At 44.8% G+C, this 21,600-nt stretch overlaps 1 protein-coding gene across 7 annotated transcripts in view; it reads right to left on the bottom strand.

The window, feature by feature from the left end:
* LOC111166155 (zinc finger protein 77) overlaps window positions 1-21,600 on the bottom strand; it is a 28,950-nt gene that overhangs the window by 6,634 nt on the left and 716 nt on the right. The window contains exons 1-2 of one of the 7 annotated variants that reach the window (XM_089905668.1): window positions 10,124-10,209; window positions 7,744-8,179 (exon numbers count right to left, since the gene is read on the bottom strand). The exons of 1 other annotated variant lie outside the window; for it this stretch is intronic. In XM_089905668.1, the coding sequence (XP_089761794.1) occupies window positions 7,744-7,746 (3 nt within the window). In that variant the 5' untranslated portion in view covers window positions 7,747-8,179; window positions 10,124-10,209. 5 more of the 7 variants (XM_089905670.1, XM_089905672.1, XM_089905671.1 and 2 more) reach the window with 5 other exon arrangements.

Here is a 21,600-nt window from a genome sequence, read left to right as displayed (position 1 = left end):
AAGTTCCCTTTAAAAAAAGAAAAAGAAAAAGAAAGTAGATTAATAAACTGCCTAGACCAAGGGCGGGTGAAGTCCTGGAATGAGGGGTGACTGCCAGCAGATACAAGTTTTCTTTTGGGGTGATAAAAATGATTTAAAATCAGAATATGAGGATGCTTGCACAATTGTAAATATACTAACACCCTGGAATTTTACACTTTGAACAGGGAAACCTTATGGTACATAAATTATATGTCAACTAAAGCTGTTTAAAAAATAGATTCAGGACTTCCCTGGTGGTGCAGTCGTTGAGAATCCGCCTGCCAATGCAGGGGACACGGGTTCGAGCCCTGGTCCGGGAAGATCCCACATGCCACAGAGCAACTAAGCCTGTGTGCCACAACTACTGAGCCTGTGTTTCACAACTACTGAAGCCCATGTGCCTAGAGCCCGTACTCCACAACGAGAAGCCACCACAATGAGAAGCCTGCACACCACAATGAAGAGTAGCCCCCGCTCGCCACAACTAGAGAAAGCATGCGTGCAGCAACGAAGGCCCAACGCAGCCAAAAATATAAATTAAAAAAGAAAGAAAGAAAGAAAGAAAGAAAGAAAGATGAAATGCTTTTCAAACTCTCATCCCAATGGAGCAAAATACCAATGAACAATTATTCCCCTGCAGGATCCATATTAATGGACTCTCACCTTCAATCATCTCATCTATCTCCTCATCACTAAGGCATAAGTTGCTTGAAAGCAATTGAAATAGCAGTCTTGGAACTTTATACATTATCTGCTTTGTAGTTCCTTCCTATTGTTCAATGGGGAACTGCTCCTCTTTAGTAAACAGATATCTGTGTACACTGCTGGGCTGCCTTGGGTCAAGATGTGATTGACCATGAGAGCTTTCAGGGTACGTAGAATTGGAAAATATATTTTAAAAAATCTGCTGGGCTTCCCTCGTGGTGCAGTGGTTGAGAGTCCGCCTGCCGATGCAGGGGACACGGGTTCGTGTCCCGGTCCGGGAAGATCCCACATGCCGCTGAGTGGCTAGGCCTGTGAGCCATGGCCGCTGAGCCTGCGCGTCCGGAGCCTGTGCTCCGCAATGGGAGAGGCCACAACAGTGAGAGGCCCGCGTACCGCAAAAAAAAAAAAAAAAAAAATCTGCCCAATGTATTTGAGCAGAAGTGCTGGTTTCTATTCAAAACCTGTTGTTCTGCTACATATACCAGGATGGGAGCAAAAGATGCCTTAATATGTCATGTGTCATGTGCTGGAGACAATGAGTTTAGTAAATGCCTGTTTATCTTCTGTGTTTTTAGTATTGGATGACTGAGGTTTTCTGAGTGGTTTATCATAAAACCACACTTCAAGTCTTGTTTCTGCTCAGAGTCTTTTCAAGTATTCAAACATATTTCTCACTCTGAGCTCTTGGTAATAACAGACACAGAAATCTCTCTAATACTGATCTGCCGTACATGCTTGATTTTAAAAATCATTAATAGAGGAGAGTGAAGACAACCTACACAACAGGAGAAAATATTTGCAAACGATGCGACCAACAAGGGCTTAATTCCAAAATATATAAACAGGGCTTCCCTGGTGGCACAGTGGTTGGGAGTCCGCCTGCCAATGCAGGGGACATGGGCTCATGCCCTGGTCTGGGAGGATCCCACATGCCGTGGAACGGCTGGGCCTGTGAGCCATGGCCGCTGAGCCTGCGCCTCTGGAGCCTGTGCTCTGCAATGGGAGAGGCCACAGCGGTGAGAGGCCCGCATACCGCAAAAAAAACACAACCACCAAAAAAACCCAAAATATATAAACAGCTCATACAACTCAACAACAACAACAAAAACAACCCAATCCAAAATGGGCAGAAGAACTAAATAGGCATTTCTCCAAAGAAGAAATACAGATGGCCAATAGGCACATGAAAAGATGCTCAACATCACTAATTATCAGAGAAATGAAATAAAAACTACAGTGAGGTACCACCTCATGCCAGTCACAGTGGCCATCATTAAAAAGTCTACAAATAACAAACGCTGGAGAGTAGGTGTGGAGAAAAGGAAAGGGAACCCTCCTACACTGTTGGTGGGAATGTAAATTGGTACATCCACTGTGGAAAACAGTATGAAGATTCCTCATAAAACTAAAAATAGAATTGCCATATGATCCAGCAATCCCACTCTGGGACATATATCCAGACAAAACTATAATTCAAAAAGATACGTGCACCCTTATGTTCATAGCAGCACTGTTCACAATAGCCAAGACATGGAAACAATCTAAGTGTCCATGAGCAGAGGAATGGATAAAGAAAATGTGGTATGCCTACACAATGGAATATTACTCAGCCATAAAAAAGAATGAAATAATGCCATTTGCAGCAAAATGGATGCAACTAGAGATTATCATACTAAGTGAAGTAAGTCAGATAGAGAAAGACAAATACCATATGATATCACTTATACGTGGAATCTAAAATATGACACAAATGAACCTGCCTCTGAAACAGAAACAGAATCACGGACACAGAGAACAGACTGGTGGTTGCCAAGGGGGAGGGAGTTGGGGGTAGAATGGGGTGGGAGGTTGGGGTGAGCAGATGTAAGCTTTTATATAGAGAATGGATAAACAACAAGGTCCTACTGTACAGCACAGATAACTATATTCAATATCCTATGACATACCATAATGGAAAAGAATATTTTAAAAAAGAAATAACTGAATCACTTTGCCATACAGCAGTAATTAACACAACACTGTAAATCAAGTATATTTCAATTTTAAAATATAATTTAAAAAAAAGAAACAAGCAGTAGAAATGTAAAAGTTTAAACAGACTTTTCTTAACATAGACTTTTAAAACTAATTGTCATTAGGGGACTTCTCTGGCTGTCCAGTGGTTAAGACTTGGAGCTTCCACTGCAGAGGGCATGGGTTTGATCTCTGGTTGGGGAACTAAGATGACACGTAGCACAGTCAAAAATAAATAAATAATTAATTAAAACTAATTGTCATTAAAATTAACTTTCTTTCTAAAATATGTTTAATAAAAAATATAAAACAATTTAATGGAAAAATTTCAAAACAATATTGACTAACACCATCCTAGAAGGAAATGAATGAAGGGATGGCGCATATCCACAGAAAAGAGACCAGGATGTCAGCTTCTCCCGAACAGGTTAAGAGTTTTAAGAAAATTCCATTAAATCTAAAATTGGCTTGTTTTGGGGATGGTTTGATTCTGTTTTGTTTGAACTTAAAGAAAAACTACTTCTAAAAACTGAAATGGAAAACAAATTTCTAAAAATAGCCAAAATTTTCTATGGAACAAGGTGGTGGGATATTCCGTAACAGACATTGAAGCATTTTAAACTGCAGTGATTAGGACAGGATGGTGTTAACAGAGGGATGGACAAATACACCAATGGAAAAACAGCGCACTGAAACAGGCCCACCTGTTTTTGTCAAGTGGATCAACGCCAGAGCATAAGCTGCTGGGCAGGGGCCAGATGATGACACTTTGACCTGAGGGGCAGTGATCACTGGGTATTTACAGGGGAATAAGAAATCTTTTTCCTTAGTAACTGCACATGCAATAACCAATTCACTGTGAACTTAACTGTGAAAGAAGAAAGTAGAACACATTGAGAAGTTACAGGCAAACTCACTCATGACTTGAGAGTAGGAGAAATTTTCCTATACACGAAAAGAAAAAAGAGCTACAACGGAAGAGGTGGATAAATTCAGTTCAAGTCTATTAAAGTTAAGAATTGTCCATGAAGTGTAGAATAAAAAGAAATGATAGGGACTTCTCTGGTGGTGCACTGGTTAAGACTCTGCACTCCCAAGGCAGGGGGTCTGGGTTCGATCCCTGGTCAGGGAACTAGTTCCCACATGCACACTGCAACTAAGAGTTCGCATGCCACAACTAAGGAGCCCGCCTGCCACAACTAAGACCAGGTGCAACCAAATAAATAAATAAATAAACATTAAAAAAAAGAAAAAAAGAAATGATAACCCACAGTTTGGGAGAACATCTTCGTCATACCTAGAAATGAAAAGAGATGAATGTCCAGTGTATGTAAATAACACATAAAAAATCAATAAATATACAAATGAATTAAAGGTGAGAAAATAACTGAAAACTATCTCACAGAAGTTGAGCCACCACTTATAAGAAACGCTCAGACTCAATGGTTATCAGTAAAGACCAATATACAATCACAAGCAGATCCATTTTACACACTTGAGATGAACAAAATTAAGCTGGAATTTCCAAATCTCCATCTGCTGGAAATGACGTGGAATAAACACTCGTCTCCAGTCCTCCATCCACACTTCCTAGTATTTTGAAAATATCCATAATCTACAATCCTACAATTTTCCTTCCACATGTACAAAATTTATATTGCACTGGCACTTGGAGACAAAATCAAGGAGTTTAACGGCGCTGCTGACAAATCAAAATTAAACATGAGACAACTCAAGCCTCACACGACTGGATGGAGGATTTAACCAGGTGACCTCTGAAACCAGCACGTGTGAAACAGACTGGGGCTGAGAACCACAGAGAAGCCTTCTGTGTGGCATTACTTGTGTGGTACGGGTCATATTCACTTATTACAAATTCAGCAGAAGCAAAATCAAACAAAGTGATGCTTGGTGATGAAGGACAGATGTAAAGCTGCAAAGAATAACAAAAAGACCAGGGGACTTCCCTGGTGGCACAGTGGTTGAGAGTCCATCTGCCGATGCAGAGTACACGGGTTCATGCCCCGGTCCGGGAAGATCCCACATGCCGCAGAGCGGCAGGGCCCATGAGCCATGGCTGCTGAGCCTGCGCGTCCGGAGCCTGTGATCCGCAACGGGAGAGGCCACAACAGTGAGAGGCCCGCGTACGGAAATAAATAAATAAGACCAGGATGATGGGCACCCTGGGGGCCGCTCACTGGGAAGTGCTACCAGCCAACCAAGGGAATAAATATCTACACCTTCAAGTAACGGAACAAAAGTCTTCAGTACTCACACTGAGTCACATGACACAAGATTCCATCAAAGAAACAAAAGGGAAGAGCAGCCAAGTGTGAGCCGCTCAGATCAGCGGCCTGCTGCCCACGGTGCACAAGGAAACCCCAAGTCAGAAGGTCAAAACCATCCGAGCTGGGGGGCTGGGATCCCCCTGCTGACACACAGCCTGGCTGGGCACCCCCAGGGCAGGGGGAGGGACTGAGCTCAAGGAGCCTTCTCCACGCCTGACCTTCACAGACTCACTCAGGGTGCACACATCACACTCAGAGCATCAACTCTCTTGGATGAAGCCAAAAGCAAAGGTCAGGGAACAGCTGAGGGCAGCAGAACCTCAGAGGACAAACCACCCCTAGCATTCCTGCAGGTGGATTCCCTCCCCTATGCTCATGCCACAAACAGATCCTTCTGTGGCGGTTCTATGGCCTGGAGGCCACTGGCGTAGGAGTGGGGTAGGGTGGACAGCAGGACCCAAGGCCACCTTCCTTCACCTAGGGAAATTCTGGGGCACTTTTATGATTTGAGGAACAGGATACTGCTCATCCCTTTCAGAAGACAGGCACCAGTTCACTAATATCCTCATGATGACGAGCTGTAACTCATCTAAAAAGAAGTGAGCAAGTTTCAGTAGCCCTGGTCACATTTCACAGAATTTCCATTCATCTCTGTTGACCAGCTAATAACAGGAAGTAGGCAAGAATCAGACAGTGTCAGAACGCTGCACCCTGCATGGAAGAGTCACTATGATTCCTATGAATCTTTTTAATCAGTATGTCCACCCATTTCACATGAAGGGGTGGGACTGCCTGCATTTCCTGAAATTCTAATGGAAGAGAAAACATTTTCTGTACTGAGACACTTCTCCCCAGAGGCATCTCTGGTTAAGGCCCAAAGGCCCAGAATAATACAAGTCAGCAGGAAAGGGCAAAGACCTGAGACGCTTACTACCCTCACTAAGGAGAAGAAACCAGGCAGAAAGAAAGCGGAATTTTACACTTGCTGAAACCGGAAGCTGGATCAGGGGAAGATATTAGTGCAGAGCTGGACCCAGAGGAGGCTGCTCACAGGTGTCAGGGGACAATGCTGAACCCTCCCTGAGCCCTGTGCTCCTGGAAACTTCGATGGAAGGTGAAAGGGCCCCCCACCCTTTGTTCTTCTGGAAAATGGCAGGCTGCAAGAAACCACCCCCGTGCCCCACCTGACTCAGATAAGACTCACACGGAGGCCCCTTGTTTATCCAGGACAAGGCCAGACACAGTCCCCTCAGAGCCCCATCTCCACCTCATCAGTGATTAGCGGAACTGTTCCCCCCACTGACCAAGCAGAACAAATGCTTGTTGGCCAAACTTTGGTTCAGCTCCTCTCCTTCCCCCTGACCTGGCCTCACCGCAGCCAGACGACAGACCCCTAAGGACAGGCTGGCCTCAGGGATCTGCTATCCGAGCATCACACCTGGTTCCTCCTGGTGGTGTTTACTCCTCTGTATAAGAGAAAAATTCTCTTTGCCCAACTCCTGAGACGCTTGCAGATCTTAGGGTCAGATGTCCCCTTTCCTGCAGAGCCCCCTGTGCCTGGTGTAACAGACCCTTCTCCTCCTGCAGGAACTCATTTGGATAAAGGTCTCTTGTTTTGAAGTTTAGATTATTTTATGCTACAGGCTTGGCCAAGTATTCTCAGTGGCCATGTGAAAATTAAGAGAAAACTCACTAAAAAAGATGTTGGTGGGAAGAAGAGGGAGCCTCGGCCAGTACCACGTGACGTCAGTTACAGGGACAAGTGTCAATTAGAGACCCCAACAGAACAAATGGAAACAAGAAAGAATCACCAATTGCAGGCCACAACAGGAAAAGATGTGCATGCATGGCATCTTCTCAAGAAACTGGCTACCCCAGCAGCTAGCCAGTGAGAAACCAGCATCACCCTGAACTCTCCATTTTCTCCAGTGGAAGTTGCATCAGTACTATAACCTCTCCCAACTCCATCCTTTCTCTCCAGTAAATAAGTTCCTTGGACTTGCATATGGCTTTTACTATTCGTTGTCTGTCCCAAATTGCAATTCTTTGTTGTTCCCAAATAAACCCATTTTTGCTGGTAAACAGTTGATTTTTATTTTTAAGGTCAACGACTATTTCTTAGCCCACCTTTGGTCAGGCTTCTCACCCACAGGCCCCTGATTTTAGGTTTCTCCCCCACCTCAACCCCACCCTCACCCGCAGCCCCACCCCAAGCGACAATGAGCTGCAGAACAAGCCCTTGCAGACCTGGGCCGAGAATGCGCTGACCACAGGGAGCCCCGATCCTGAAAAAGAGCCTTGCTCTCACCCGCCTCACAGAGAAGAGAAAAGCCCTTTGCTGTGTGGTTGGAGACGCTGGCACCTCTCTGAGATCCCAGCCTCGGCGTTATCGCAACAGCATTCGCAATACAGGCTCCTTGCTTGACAAGTCTGGGCTGGGCTTCATCTGTCAGGTCCAGGGCGGGTCCCCTCCCCACCAGCGCCTGAGCGTCCGCTCCGCTGGTGCTCCCTCGGACCCCACCCCCTGCCCTCCCGGCCCAGGAACAGATCAGGGCGCCCAGACCCTGTGCGTGGATGGGACAGGACTCCTGACCCACGTCGTGGGTGAGGGTAAAGAGTTGAGTGCGGACTGCGGACAGGGAGACGGGGCCCGTGGCCCGTTCCGGCCAGTTGGAACGAGCCCCGGCGGGTCTCAGCGCATGGCCCGCGCACTCACCATCTCAGCCCTGCTCTCGGTTCTCACGGCGTCCTCTCCGCGGCCCTGCGGCCCGACCGCCCGCGCAGGTGAGAGGGACAGCGAGTGCACACCTGGACCTCATGTGGCGCGCTGGACTCCCAGGAGGCGGAGAGCGACGTCCCCGCAGGGGGGATGCGCCCGCCCCCGGCTCTGATTGGATGAGGCTCGATCCCTCGCGCCCTGATTGGACGGACCCCCTTCAGGCCCTGATTGACAACGTTGCAGGCTTGATTCTGAGAGAAGGGCCAGCTGTAGGTCACGTGGCGGAGCAGGGCGGAAGTGCCGTTTGTTGCCTTCAGCCCTTTACCGCCTGCCTTTCTATGGGACGCCACACCTGGCCGCCAGGATCCTGGGCTATGCGCAGAATCTGCTCCTGGCCACACAGCATCAGCCCAAAGCTTGCAGACCCTTTCTCCTAAACAGAAAAGTGCTGACTCAGTCTCCCCTCCTAGTATCCCCACCTGTCCAGGGCTGCCCCTGCCCTTTAGTCCGAGGGCTGGGGCACGAGGGGACAGGTGTGAAAGGAAAATCAAAATGGAGTCAGTATTGCTAAGAGAGCGCTCTAAAATGGAGCCAGGAGGCCACTGAGGAAGTGGGGCTTATGCAGGTCTCAGCCCAGATGGAATCTGAACTTTTGATCACTTACTGACTTAACGCAGGCATCCAGAACATCTGCCCAATGACCCAGAAAGTCAAGATACTTATTGGACCCTTCCCCTAAATAACTCGTGACAGCCTATCCCTTAAGGACAAATATTTCCTTCCCTGTGTGATGAAATAAAATTTATACTTTGAGAAAGCACAAGTAAATTTTAACATAAAACGCTCTCTCTCCGTCTGTTTGGAGCTCCTCCCTCCCCACTTAGTGTTTAAGCATATGCACTACACGGTAACCACACCTCTTCAAAGATGGGAACGCCTTCTCAAACGTAAAGATCAAACTTTTCCCTTTCTTTTGAGGCTAGCAATGTAACTTCTGCCTTACTACTCCTTTTGTATGTGCTTACCTGGACTATGTATCTTTGGTGAACTTTATGTGAAATGTATGTCATTTTGATGTACGATCTTTCATCTCAAAAATGTACATGACTGTGTTTTCGACTTCTAACTGGTGGAACAGTTCTCAGAGCTTCTGAGAGACTGTCTCCTGGGTTATAATCCTTAGTTTGGCTCGAATAAAATTCCCTTTCTTCTTAATTTAATGGTTACTTGAATTTTCCTCCGCGTCTGTCAGAGTCAATCATAATTTCTGCCAGACAACTTTAACAACCTTGTGGCTTGTGCTTTATAAACTCCTGACTCTTTCTCTTCCCCAGAACACTCTGGTTTTGCCAGAACCTGTGTACCCCAAATTGAAATTCTTAAGACCCCAAATAAACCGCTTTGTTCTTTGCAGCCTCAATACTGATTATTATTGAACATGATAGAGGAGGACCTGGGGAACTCCTGGGTCAGGGGACGGATGGAGGGCAATGTCACTGTGGATCTGTGCCCTTCCTTTAAGAACAAAGACACTCTGTGACACCACTGCAGGCATTGCAGGAGCCAGTTTTTTTGGTGGTTTTTTTTTTTAACACCTTTATTAGAGTATAGTTGCTTTACAACGATGTGTTAGTTTCTGCTTTATAACAAAGCAGGAGCCAGTTTGACTTTGACCTTTGACATTAGGAGGTCCGGCCCTCCTGACCTACTCACACATCTGGGCTCCACCAACTTTTCCCCGTCCCATTTCTTACGCACATCATCAGGCTCCCTCCCCACAGGAGGAGGGAACGCTGGGTCGGCCCCACACCTGAGCAGCACTGAGGTTCCGAACAAGCCCCTGGTCAGCTTCTCCAGAGAATAGGAGACCCAGGGGACCCTGTTCAGTCCAGCCACACTGACCCGCAGTCCGCGCACCGCCCTCACTCGCCCAACTTCCCTCCTCACACAGAAGAGAAAAAGCCTTTTTCTGCGCGGTTGGAGAGGCTGACATATCTCTGAGATTCGAACCTCGGCGCTATCGCAACAGTATTTGCAATTCAGTCTCCTTGCCAAGTCCGGGCTTGACTTTATCTGTCAGATCCAGGGAAGACCTCCCTCGCCCCCAGCTTCTGACCGTCCTTTCCTCCCTCGCAAGCCCACTCCGCCAAGGGCTCAGTCCGGATGCCCGGACCCCAATCCGCCGCCAAGGGGGAGAGTCAAGTTGGGACCCCGGGACTGGAAGCCGGGTCCCCACCCCGCGGCCGAGGGGCAGAATTGGGTCTGGACACGGGGGTGGGTGGGATGCGGGGAGACCCTGGCCAGACTGCCTCTGCTGGCAGGTCCGGCCAGTTCGAAGCAGCTTTTTCCTTGTTCGGGCCCCGGGCCGCGCACTCACCATCTCCGCCTCCTTCCGGGTTCTCTGAAGAGTCTTCCAGGTGACCCTCTGACCTGGGCAGGTAAGACCGACGGGGACGCGACACCTCAGGCCGTGCGACAAGTTCGCACCAGCGTGCAGACGGCTGAGAGAAACTTCCGGGGGCTCGGAACGCGCCCGTCGCCCACCCTCATTGGACGGCGCTCCGGGGCCCGAGCCCTGATTGGACGGTAGCCCTTGCCCCGCCCCCGCCCCGATGGGCAGTCCTCCTGGTCCCTTCCTACCCTGATTGGCTGGTTGTCGGGACCCCGCCCAGTCGCCGCTGACTGGACAGTTCAACCAGGCCCCGCCTCTGCCCCGAGTGACAGGCCACAGGGACACGCGTCGCTGATTCCCCAGCCCGGGACTTGGCCTCCGTGCAAGAACCCGCTCCCAGCCAGGAGGTCCCTGTGGCATCTGCTCGCAGCTGGGCGGCTCCCCTGTGTCCTCCTCCTGCATCTGGAAGTCCAGATTCAGTTTCCCCGCGGATCGCTCCATATCTGGAGTGAGGATGAGAAAGGACGAGACACCGGGCTTCGTGAACTCCGGAGTCAGGACACTGACCGGGGAGAAGTCACCGGGGGAATGTGCCCGTTAAGAACAAAACTCTCAGTGACATCAACACGTGCAAGGCAGGGTCAGGCTAGGTTTTGAAGTGTGACCCTTGACACGGGGAGGTCCCACTTTTCGTTCCCGCTTCCTGCCTCTGGGGCTTGAGATCAGCAACCCAAAAGCCAGGGACCTTTCCCCCGTGGGAAGTCGGACCCCGAGGCCCCAGCCTCCCTGCAGCCTCAGCACATACACAGGTGTGAAACGTCACCGTTCTCAGGTGTGCATTTTACACTGCAAAGAAATTTGTGTCCGATCAGGCTTTAGTCAGTCCAAGTGAATTTTGAAATGTAGAAGTCTATATTTCCTTATTCAGATTGTACAGCGATGGTTGCACAGCTGTGCGATGTACAAAAAGCCACTGAGTTTTACACTGAAAAGTGTGAACATATGTGAGAGTATGTGAAATATATCTTCATTTAAAAAAACAAATTATAAGGCTATTTTATATCCATGATAACCCTACCTCCTGATCACCACTAAAATACTTTCTGTCTCACTGGATTTACCTATTCTGGACATTTTATATATTTAAATGGAATAATACAATATTGGCCATTTGTGTCTGGCTTTTTTCCTCAGCATAATAATTTTAAGGTTCATTCACATTGCAGCATATCAGAGCTTTCTTCCATTTTATGGCTAAATACTGCTCCATCCTATGTACAGGCTATATTTTGTTTATCCATTTTATGAAATACAATGTATATTTTGAGGCAGGACAATAAAATTATGTAAATTTCTCTCTGTCCTTTTTGGCCTCCTCCCTCCCTCCCCTTTAGTGGGCAGTGAGTATCTGCCTTATATATTAACCAGACCTCCTCAAAGATGGGATGCCTGCTCAACCATAAAGAACCTTTTTTTTTTTTCCTTTCTTCTGACCCTAGCAACGTAGCTTCTTAGAAGATTAGCATTCTTTCCCAACTTTGTAAGGGGTCATGGTTACTTACGGGGTTGCTTTGTACATGCTTACCTGGACGGTGTATCTTTGGTGAACTTCATGTAAAATATCAGTATGTCATTTTGATGCATTAAATTGAAAATATATGACTGTGCCTTTGACTTCCAGCAGGTCAAGTCCTTTGTTGTTTTTTTAATTGGGTTGTTTGCATTTCTGTTACTGATGTGTGAGGTTTTTAATGTATTCTGGACAATAAAACCTTATCCCCGGACTTCCCTGGTGGCGCAGTGGATAAGAATCCGTCTGCCAATGCAGGGGACACGGGTTCAAGCCCTGATGCGGGAAGATCCCACATGCTGCGGAGCAACTAAGCCCGCGAGCCACAACTACTGAAGCCCGTGCGCCACAACTACTGAAGCCCGCACGCCTAGAGCCCATGCTCCGCAACAAGAGAAGCCACCATGATGAGAAGCTTGCGCACCGCAACGAAGAGTAGCCCACGCTCACTGCAACTAGAGAAAGCCTGCGCACAGCAACAAAGACCCAACTCAGCCAGAAATAAATAAATAAATTTATATATTAAAAAAAGACCCAACGCAGCCAAAAATAAATAAATAAAATAAATGTATACATATAAAAAAACCAACCACACAGCTCTTTGTGAAATATTGACATCGTGGTGACATGGCTCTCTCGTTTCCTAGAACCCTTTCCATCATTCCATTTATTTTAGTCTGCTTTGATGTCATTCAATATAATTAAAAATGTTTTGCATATGGTTCTCTCTATATGTTTCATTAATTAGACTTATTTTGATAATTGAATAATTTCATTTTTACCTTTGGACATGTTACCTTTTAAGTTATACACTCAACTTCTTTTTGGTAACGATTAGAAAGGTATTGATGTTTATTTTTATATTGTTTGCATTCTGAAAACCTGTTAATCACTTTCGTTTTTATGGTTACCCCCATGAGGTTCTATATGCACAACTGTTTCAGCAACAAGATACTTTTTTTCTTCCTTTATAATTCAAATACCTATTTCTCCTGGCACCAGCTGGGCTATCTAGGAGACTGCTAAAGGGGTGATGGGTATGCAATTTTATTGAATAAGTGACATTTGACTACTTATATGTACTTTCTATCATGAAAAAAAATTTGAAGATACCTTTCAAAAGATTATGAAAGTTCTCATCTATTCTTAAATTAGTAAGAGATTTGTCATGGATGTTAAATAGTATAAAACACTTTTTATCCATGCATTGAGATTATTTGAGATAGCTTTTTATAAATGTGGCATTATGGTGAGTTATATTGATGATATCACAGCATTTTATATTTGAAAACGCAATGCAGAAAAATGCATAAAATGTACACTCGACAGAAATATGACAAAATAAACATCATGACATCACAAACTGGACAAGAAAGAGAGGCTGCGGCTACACCTCACATCCCAGTGGTTATGATGACCTGTCAGGAGAGCCACCTGCCCGCTCAGTCACCAATATCCTACCTTTTAAAAGGTCATTTCTTTTCTCCCTCTAGTTTCATTACCTAAGTATACAATAATTTTGCCTGTTTTATACTGCATGTAAATAGAATCAAAGAGTATGTATCATTTTATATCAAATATCTCTTGTTCAAAGATATTTACAATCTTCCTGCGCTTAGCCCTTCATTCACTTTATTAATCTATTATTATCCTTCTAGGACTATACAATTTTCGTGTATTGATTCAACTGCCAGCCACTATTTTGGTGTTAACAAACCAATTTGTAAAAAAAAAAAAAAATTAAAAAAAAACCCAGTATCTGCAATGGGCTTAAAGCGATGTGCACTTTGGGCGCGGGGTTGGGAGGGGAAAAAAAAAAAAGCGACGTGCACTAAAAGGACGTCAGCCTATACCAAATTGCAAAAGAAAAAAAACCCAAATCAAAACGGATTTATCATCCCTGGGGCCAAAAGACATTGTAATGGAAATGAGACGAGTTTTATATAACTACAATTAGTTGAAGACCTAGATAACAAAATATATGCAGTACTGATGAAGGGGACATAGCGGGATAGTTAATGCCCATTGTTTTTAATGACATTTATTGTTTTCTTTCTAATTTTACAAGTAATCCATGTTCACTGCAGACAACTAGAAATAAATAAATAAATTAATTAATTAAATTAAATTAAAAAAATAAAATAAAGCTCTTGAATGAATACAGTGCACCAGAAAGATGACGACGACGACGACGACGACGATGATGATTGTTATTATTATAAGCAGGAAAATGCCCAATGTTCGGAGTGCACTTCAGAGCCATGTTCCCCAAGATCCAAACCAACCAAAATCAAGTGAGTCAAAGAAAGACCCCACCGAAAGAGTCACCTCTTTCAGCCAAGGGGCTTGCTCAGTGAGCTCATGTAACTGAGTTTCAACTTTCCCAGGTGTTAATCCAGATAGCAGGTGGTGTTGGCCACAGCACACACATCTCCTTGCTCAGCTGTAAGATAACCGAGGCCTATCCTATTATCAGGAAAGACTCTGGCCAGAGTGTCTAAGGTTCTTTGTTGGGCAGCTGTGGATTCTGCCATACTTTCAGAAGTTATGGGGCAGTTCCTGATCAAGTGTCATTCACCTTTATTCCTCACCAGGAAGTAGGGTCCTGCCAAAGGAAGCAAATCCTGAGTCATCGACGCCTCCTGGAAAATCCTTTCTAAATTAACAATGTAAATTTAGGGGAGTTGAGCAATAAGGTGTCTCAGTAAGTTTGTAAACAGGTGGCAGCCCAGCTAGATAATGTGAGAGGCATTGCCCGCTATGCGGTAGCCATTCAAGCATTCATAGGCCCAAGGAGAACTGTTACCGAAACGCAAGTCCGTGTGCCCAACGCACAGTGAGGCTAAACAATACCAAAACATTGGAGTTTGGAACAAAGAAAGGTTTATTGCAGGGCCATGCAAGGAGATGGGTGGCTTATGCCTGAAAACCCCAAACTCCCCGAAAGCTTTCAGCAAAGCCCTTTTATAGGAAAAGTGAGGGAGGGGCGTCGTTAGTTGTTGCCAACTTCTTGGTGTCAGAGCCTTTGCTCTTGAGGTCAGGTCACGGTCAGCTCACGATATTCCTATAAACCTCCACCAAACAAATGTTACTCTCTGCTCTGACAAGAAAAGGCAAGGTCCCAAGACACAACTTTCACTCTCTGAGGTCCAGGTGCTGGCTAGGAGGAGACAGATCTCGGTTGGTGGCTCCCTCAGGGCCAGGTCCCCAGACCCTGCCCAGCTGTCATCGCTGAGGAAGCCAGGCACCCATGACCCAATTGGCCCTCAGGCTCCTCAGGCCACCCAAACAGCGGGGGCCAGGTCCCACAGACTGTGTCCCACGCAGACTACCGTTGCCATGAGGTCGCAGAGGCGGGGATGGGGGAGAGGTTCACCGCTCCCTCAGGACCTGGGCCCGGCCAGTGGGTGGTCCTGGTGAGGGCTCTGGAACCCTGCAGGACACACCCCCAGTCTGTTCCCTGGGCCCCCCAGCTCACCCGCCAACCCGAGGCCGGGTGAGCTGGAGGGCCCCGGGGAGAAGGCCAGGATCTTTCTCTTACCCCACTCTCCACCTGACGACCACCACTCGGGCGACCCTTGGCTCGATGCCCCTCCACTGGTTGCTCATTGACAGCTGCTCGCTTGGGGCGGGGCCCACTGCAGCACCGACAAATGGCTGAATGGGCCCTCTAACTATCGCCCATTGACAGTTGCTAGCTTGGGGCGGGGCTCACTGTGCCGACCAATGGCTGAGCATGACCTCTAACGTGGCTGTAACCTTCCCGCGTTAATGGTCTCCCGGTAACAGTTGCCTGGTAACAGAGTGGAGGTGGTGGGTGGTGGGGGGTAACTGCTCGTAGCAACTGCCTAGGGCTAAGGGCTGCGCACTGCAGCGCTCTATTACAGTTCTGAGCAAACTTAGTTATTTAAATGAAGTCCCAGTTTTACATAAGTACACTATTGATATTAAAACTAATTTTAAAAATTCTTATATTTATTTATTGATCACACACAAAAATTTTCCCCGATTCCATTCTTAAAAATTTTCTGTAATTTTCTATGTCCATTTTAGTTTATCCCTTGTTCTCTTTCTCTTGGAAATAACCAGCTTTACTTTAGGATAAAATCACTTTCTCTCTTTTTTTAAATTGTTTTTCTCTTTTTTTTTGGCCGTGCCACACGGCATGCAGGATCTTAGTTTCCCCACCACAGATGGAACTCATGCCCCCTGCAGTGGAAGCAGGGAGTCTTAACCACTGGACCGCCAATGAAGTCCCGTAGGACAAAATCACTTTCATTTCCCTCATACCTCATACTGTCTCTAAACAAAAAACATATCTTACTTTCCTCGAAAATAGAATTATTTCCCTAATTATTTTCAGTAGTTTTAATTACATGTATTAATTAGAATTCTTAACAATTAGAAGTAAGCAACTGTCTTTACATTAGCATTTGGAGAATTGTCAGATTTACAAGAACTGTTTATACTTTCTAGAAACGTGCTGTTTCATAGAAAATTTCTCATTTTTACCAATGGAATATCTTTAATTCCTCCATAAAAGGAAGCAAAAAGTGGATAAACCTATGCTCAGTAACTAATGTTTCAGTGTTTTTTCTTATTTGGAAATGATCTGGATATTCCATGTATTTAACTTAAATCATCATTTAACTTAGGAAAACTTTAAGATTCTAGGTTACCAAAAGACTTGGGGAGTCTTTTGGAAAATTCACCTAAAACCTTTTTATCTTGCAATCTATTTGTTTGTTTTCAACTATTATGTTTCGATTAGTTTTGAAAACTTAATTAAATCGTTATTTTTTTTCCTGACAAATTTTGTAAGAGATAAAGTGAAGTTACTTGACTTTAGGTAAACTTAAGTAAAAAAAATTTTTAACATCTTTATTGGAGTATAATTGCATTACGTTGTTGTGTTAGTTGCTGCTGTATAACAAAGTCAATCAGCTTATGTATACATATATCCCCTCCCTCTTGCGTCTAAGTAAAATTTTTTTTTTACATCTTTATTGGAGTATAATTGCTTTACAATGGTGTGTTAGTTTCTGCTTTATAACAAAGTGAATCAGTTATACATATATTCCCATATCTCTTCCCTCTAGGTAAAATTTTTATATTTAATGCTGATAACTCTAAAGACATGCCTATTTTAATTAAACCAACAAATGCAAATTAGCTTCACTAGTGAATATTCTCCCAGATGACGTGAACCTGAAAAGCATTTTGGTTAGTTTCCACTACACTTCTGGGAATTTAATTTATATAAGTGCTTATTTTCTTTAAGGCAATTAAATAGAGCTCCTTTTACAATATAAATTAATTTTGTCAATACCATCCAGAGGTAAAAAAAACACCATATCTTTAATGTACATTCATAGACATACACAAACACACAGATCCAAACAGAGACCTTAGAAGACACTTTAAGGGTTTCTTGTTTTTCTAAGTTGAAAATAACCTTTCCCCCTTTCATTTTACTTCTCATTACAAATACATCCCTGAAGTTTGTACTTTAAACATACGGCCTAGATTAGGAGTTAACATTTTTTATCTCAAAGGCACAGGGAAATGATATAAATTCCTCTAAGAAGGACTCTGGCTTCCTAAGACAAATAACTTAAAAGATTTTTGAGATAAATAGGGAAGGTTTTAGGATTGGTTAAAAAGAAATAGATATTGGATTGCCTCTACAGCTGTTTTTTTTATTTGTTAAGATAAGTACAGTTGCTCTCAGTTCCTCAAAGAATTGGGTTGTAGTGTAAATGATATCATGCGTTGCTCCACCTCTCCACCTTTGCTGGAATGTTCTTCTTTCCCTATGGGTACATTTAACTTAAGGTAAAAGGCCTAACGAAATTTTTTTCTTTCAGGCTCTGCATATCAGGTTCTAATCTGGCCAAATTTCTGGTTTAAAGTTATTAAGTCCTTTCAAATGTCGTGTCAGGTTTCAGCCAGGAGCAGTGAATATTTTTGGCAATATGAACAAGGTCTTGGATTCAAGAAGTGTCCCCAAAGAGGTGCAAAATATATTATCTTCACGATATCTAGAGTCACTCACAAAAGAGCCAAAGAAAGCGCCATCAACTTGTATGTCCCAGGAAAGCAGAAAGCTCAGCCAAGTTTTTTCTTTTTCCTATTTATTTATTTATTTACTTTTGGCTGCATTGGGTTTTCATTGCTGTGCGTGGGCTTTCTCTAGTTGTGGTGAGCAGGGGCCACTCTTCGTTGCAGTGCATGGGCTTCTCATTATGGTGGCTTCTCTTGTTGTGGAGCATGGGCCCTAAGCACGTGCGCTTCAGTAGCTGTGGCTCGTGGGCTCTAGAGCACAGGCTCAGCAGTTGTCGCGCACGGGCTTAGTTGCTCCGCGGCATGTGGGGTCTTCCCGTACCAGGACTCGAACCGTGTCCCCTTCATTGGCAGGCGGATTCTTAACCACTGCACCACCAAGGGAAGTCCCCCAGCCAAGTTCCTATGACATAAAACAAGACATGCAAGGAACCAAATCTATCCCTGGGAGAGAAAGGACCAATAACCAGTTGGTATGGATTTTGGAAAGGAACAGCTGTGAAATTTTATTTCCCTCTCTCGACTGGGCAGTACAGACAGAGATTTGGGAGTGCTATGATAAGAATTTTCACCCTTAGCTGATTTTGCCAGTTTTTCCAGGATCACATCTGCAGGTTCTGAGTGGGGTAGAAAGTGGAGAGCGTAGCTCTGATTTTTACTAGAATTTGGCTAGGGTTTTAAATTAATTTTAATTTTAGTTTCCCCTAGGCTGTTAAAGAGAATAATGCAGCAGTTTACCAGAAAATCTCTGAGTCTCATCAACTCTGGGAGGGATCCTCCTTTCAAGGTAGGTATGAGGGTGTATATGAGGCTGTTTACTTGTTGGATTTATGTTACCTTTTATATCATTAATTTTTCATTAGCTTTTTGCAAGGAAGCTTTTAATGAAGGTATTTTTGGAATTCTGAAGCCTTTTGGGAGCTTCTGGGTGCCAATTAAAGTAAGTATCCCATTCTGTTTGTTTCATTTGTGAACTCTTGCATGCACCTCTGAAATGATCTTATCCAATTAGAGAGGTTCTTCTAATGGGCATTGCAATTCCCCTGGGGGCTGACAGTAGTTATGTAGGACCCTAGTCTGCACTCTGCAGTCTGTTAGGTTAGGTGCAACCCACATTTCAGTCTGGCCATGTTTTGGTGCCCCCAACATGACAGTTACCAAGCCAAGTTCTCAGGAAACAAAACAAGCTTAGCAAGATTTTGCCATTACTACAAATATCTACAGCTTCTGGGACCACCGTTTTAGATATTAAAAAAAAAGCAACTGTGCCAGAAGGGGATACACTTGACTCTTTAGATTTTAAGGATCCCATTGTATTACTGGTTTTGTATTTTTAGCTAAGCTTTTGGGTCTCTCGAGACAATCTGATACCTAAAAGGGACATGATGCTGGGTTGGAAGTTGTGTGATGTATTACGCTGTACCTCACTACATGAAAATTAATCTTCTTGAGGTTTGAGGGTGACCCAGTATCAATCTAACCCATTTTGTAACCAACTTAACCTAACATGGGTGTCTGAGTTAGGTGGCAAGTGCTTTAACAGCATTGAAGTTTGCATTCCTTGCCCAACTTTTGTGGCTATGGCTTCTGAAATTCCCATGTAGCAAATAGACTTTACCTCATGTGCACATTAACAGCATCCAATGGTAACCAAGGAAATGGAGCTGTGGACACCAGTAGCAACCAAAGAACTAGAGACAGGGAAAGGATTAAACCAGCAGACCTCACAGATGGGCACTGTGGACTCATTCCTAACAAATGGAGAACTGCACTTGCCATCAGCAGTTCCCAATGTGGACTGTGGAGGAAAATTCTAATACATAGGGAACTATACACTAAACCACCAGCAGATCCCAGTAAGGAAACTGGGAACAGAACCAAGGGCTGGGGCTTAGAAATTACTGCAGACTTCCCAAGAAAAGGCCCCGTGTGCACCACCAGCACTTCCTGTGGAAACTTGGACTAGGGAAAGTGCTGACCCAGCAGACCTCAACAAATGGGGACTGTGGACTCAGGGCTCCACATGGTTGGGGAACTGCAAGCTGCCACTAACAGTTCCCATGTGGATCTTGGGACAAAAAAAAAGGTTGGGATTTTCCAAACACCTGAAAATTACAAACTGAGAAGCCAAGTAGAGTGGGAAGCTCAATGTGAAGAGACTGGAGAGCTGAACCAAGAGGAACTTACCCATGGTCCTCAGAAAGAATGAGAAAGACAGTGAACTCAAAAGGGTTTCCCTCGTACCGTACCTGTGTTTCTCATTGTCCCCAAATGCCAAACATGTGTCTGGTTGGGGGCTGTTCCACATGGGCAGAGCCAGAAGTCAGAAAATGGTGCTGGAACTCAGGCCTACCAGGTTGCCATGCATCTCCATCTCCTAATGGTACAGAAGATCCGAGAATCATGGATTCCTCACTTCTGCTTTCTGGACCTCACACATCTTTTTTTTTTTTTTAATTTATTTTTGTTTGCATTGCGTCTTCGTTTCTGCACGCAGGCTTTCTCCAGTTGCAGTGAGCGGGGGCTACTCTTCGTTGTGGTGCTGGGGCTTCTCATTGCAGTGGCTTCTCTTGTTGCAGAGCATGGGCTCTAGGTGCGCGGGCTTCAGTAGCTGTGCCTCACAGGCTCAGTAGTTGTGGCTCACGGGCTCTAGAGTGCAGGCCCAGTAGTTGTGGTGCACGGGCTTAGTTGCTCCGCGACATGTGGGATCTTCCTGGACCAGGGCTTGAACCCGTGTTCCCTGCATTAGCAGGTGGATTCTTAACCACTGCACCACTAGGGAAGCCCTGGACCTCACGCATCTTTTTCTTCCCTACACTTTAACTCAGAACCACTAACAAAATGACTCTGGGATATATAGCTTTCCACCTTGCCCAAGCTGACAACAAAATTCAGTAGAACCACCTGGATAGTAGCTTTCAACTTCACACCAACAAGTCGCTCTTCTTAACTCAATGTTTCGTGTGCAATTTCCACCCAAGATCATGGACAATGAAGAGAGGCCAAATTAATAAACATAATCAGATGAGACAGAAGGTCTTCCAAGACCTTCCACAATTACTAATTTCTGTGAGGAACACAAATATGGTATCCACTAGCAACAAACATGGAAGACACACCTTTCAGTAATATAAACTAAGGGGAACATAAATACTGAGTCAGAAAATTCCAGTATCATTCAGGAACCAGAAAAGACATTTCAACAACACAGGTCTCACGTCATGATCACATATTAGGAACATAAGACAAAGTAAGAATCAAAAATATTTTCATCTAGGGGCTTCCCTGGTGGTGTAGTGCTTAAGAATTATCTTGCCAATGCAGGGGACACAGGTTCGAGCCCTGGTCAGGGAAGATCCCACATGCCGTGGAGCAACTAAGCCTGTGCACCACAACTACTGAGCCTGCACTCTAGAGCTCACAAGCCACAGCTACTGAAGCCCGTGTGCCTAGAGCCTGTGCTGTGTGATGAGAAGCCACCACAATGAGAAGCCCGCGCACTACAACGAACAGTAGCCCCCACTCACCGCAACTAGAGAAAGCCTGCGCGCAGCAACGAAGGCCCAACACAGCCAAAAATAAATTCATTAAACAACTTTTTTTCATCAAAACTCATACCATGTTGCACATGAAAAAACCACAAACCAAAAAGACTTTCACTCTGGGTTCAAAAGACATTGTAATGGAATTGAGACAAGTATTATATGACTGTAAAACTATTTAAAGTCCAAGATAACAAAACATAAGTAGCAAAGATGATGGGAACATAGAGGCATGGTTATTATCTTAAGTGTTCAGGTCAGTTAACATGAGCTAGAAATTAATACAC

The sequence above is a fragment of the Delphinapterus leucas genome, unplaced genomic scaffold, assembly GCF_059928025.1.
Source record: "Delphinapterus leucas isolate spDelLeu-1000000601 "Yukka" unplaced genomic scaffold, BTC_Dleu_Yukka2 spDelLeu_asBTCV2_sq25, whole genome shotgun sequence".
In the NCBI taxonomy this organism is placed as follows: Eukaryota; Metazoa; Chordata; class Mammalia; order Artiodactyla; family Monodontidae; genus Delphinapterus; species Delphinapterus leucas.
The sequence above is the reverse complement of the archived record's forward strand: the minus strand, read 5'-3'. Positions and strand labels throughout refer to the sequence as shown.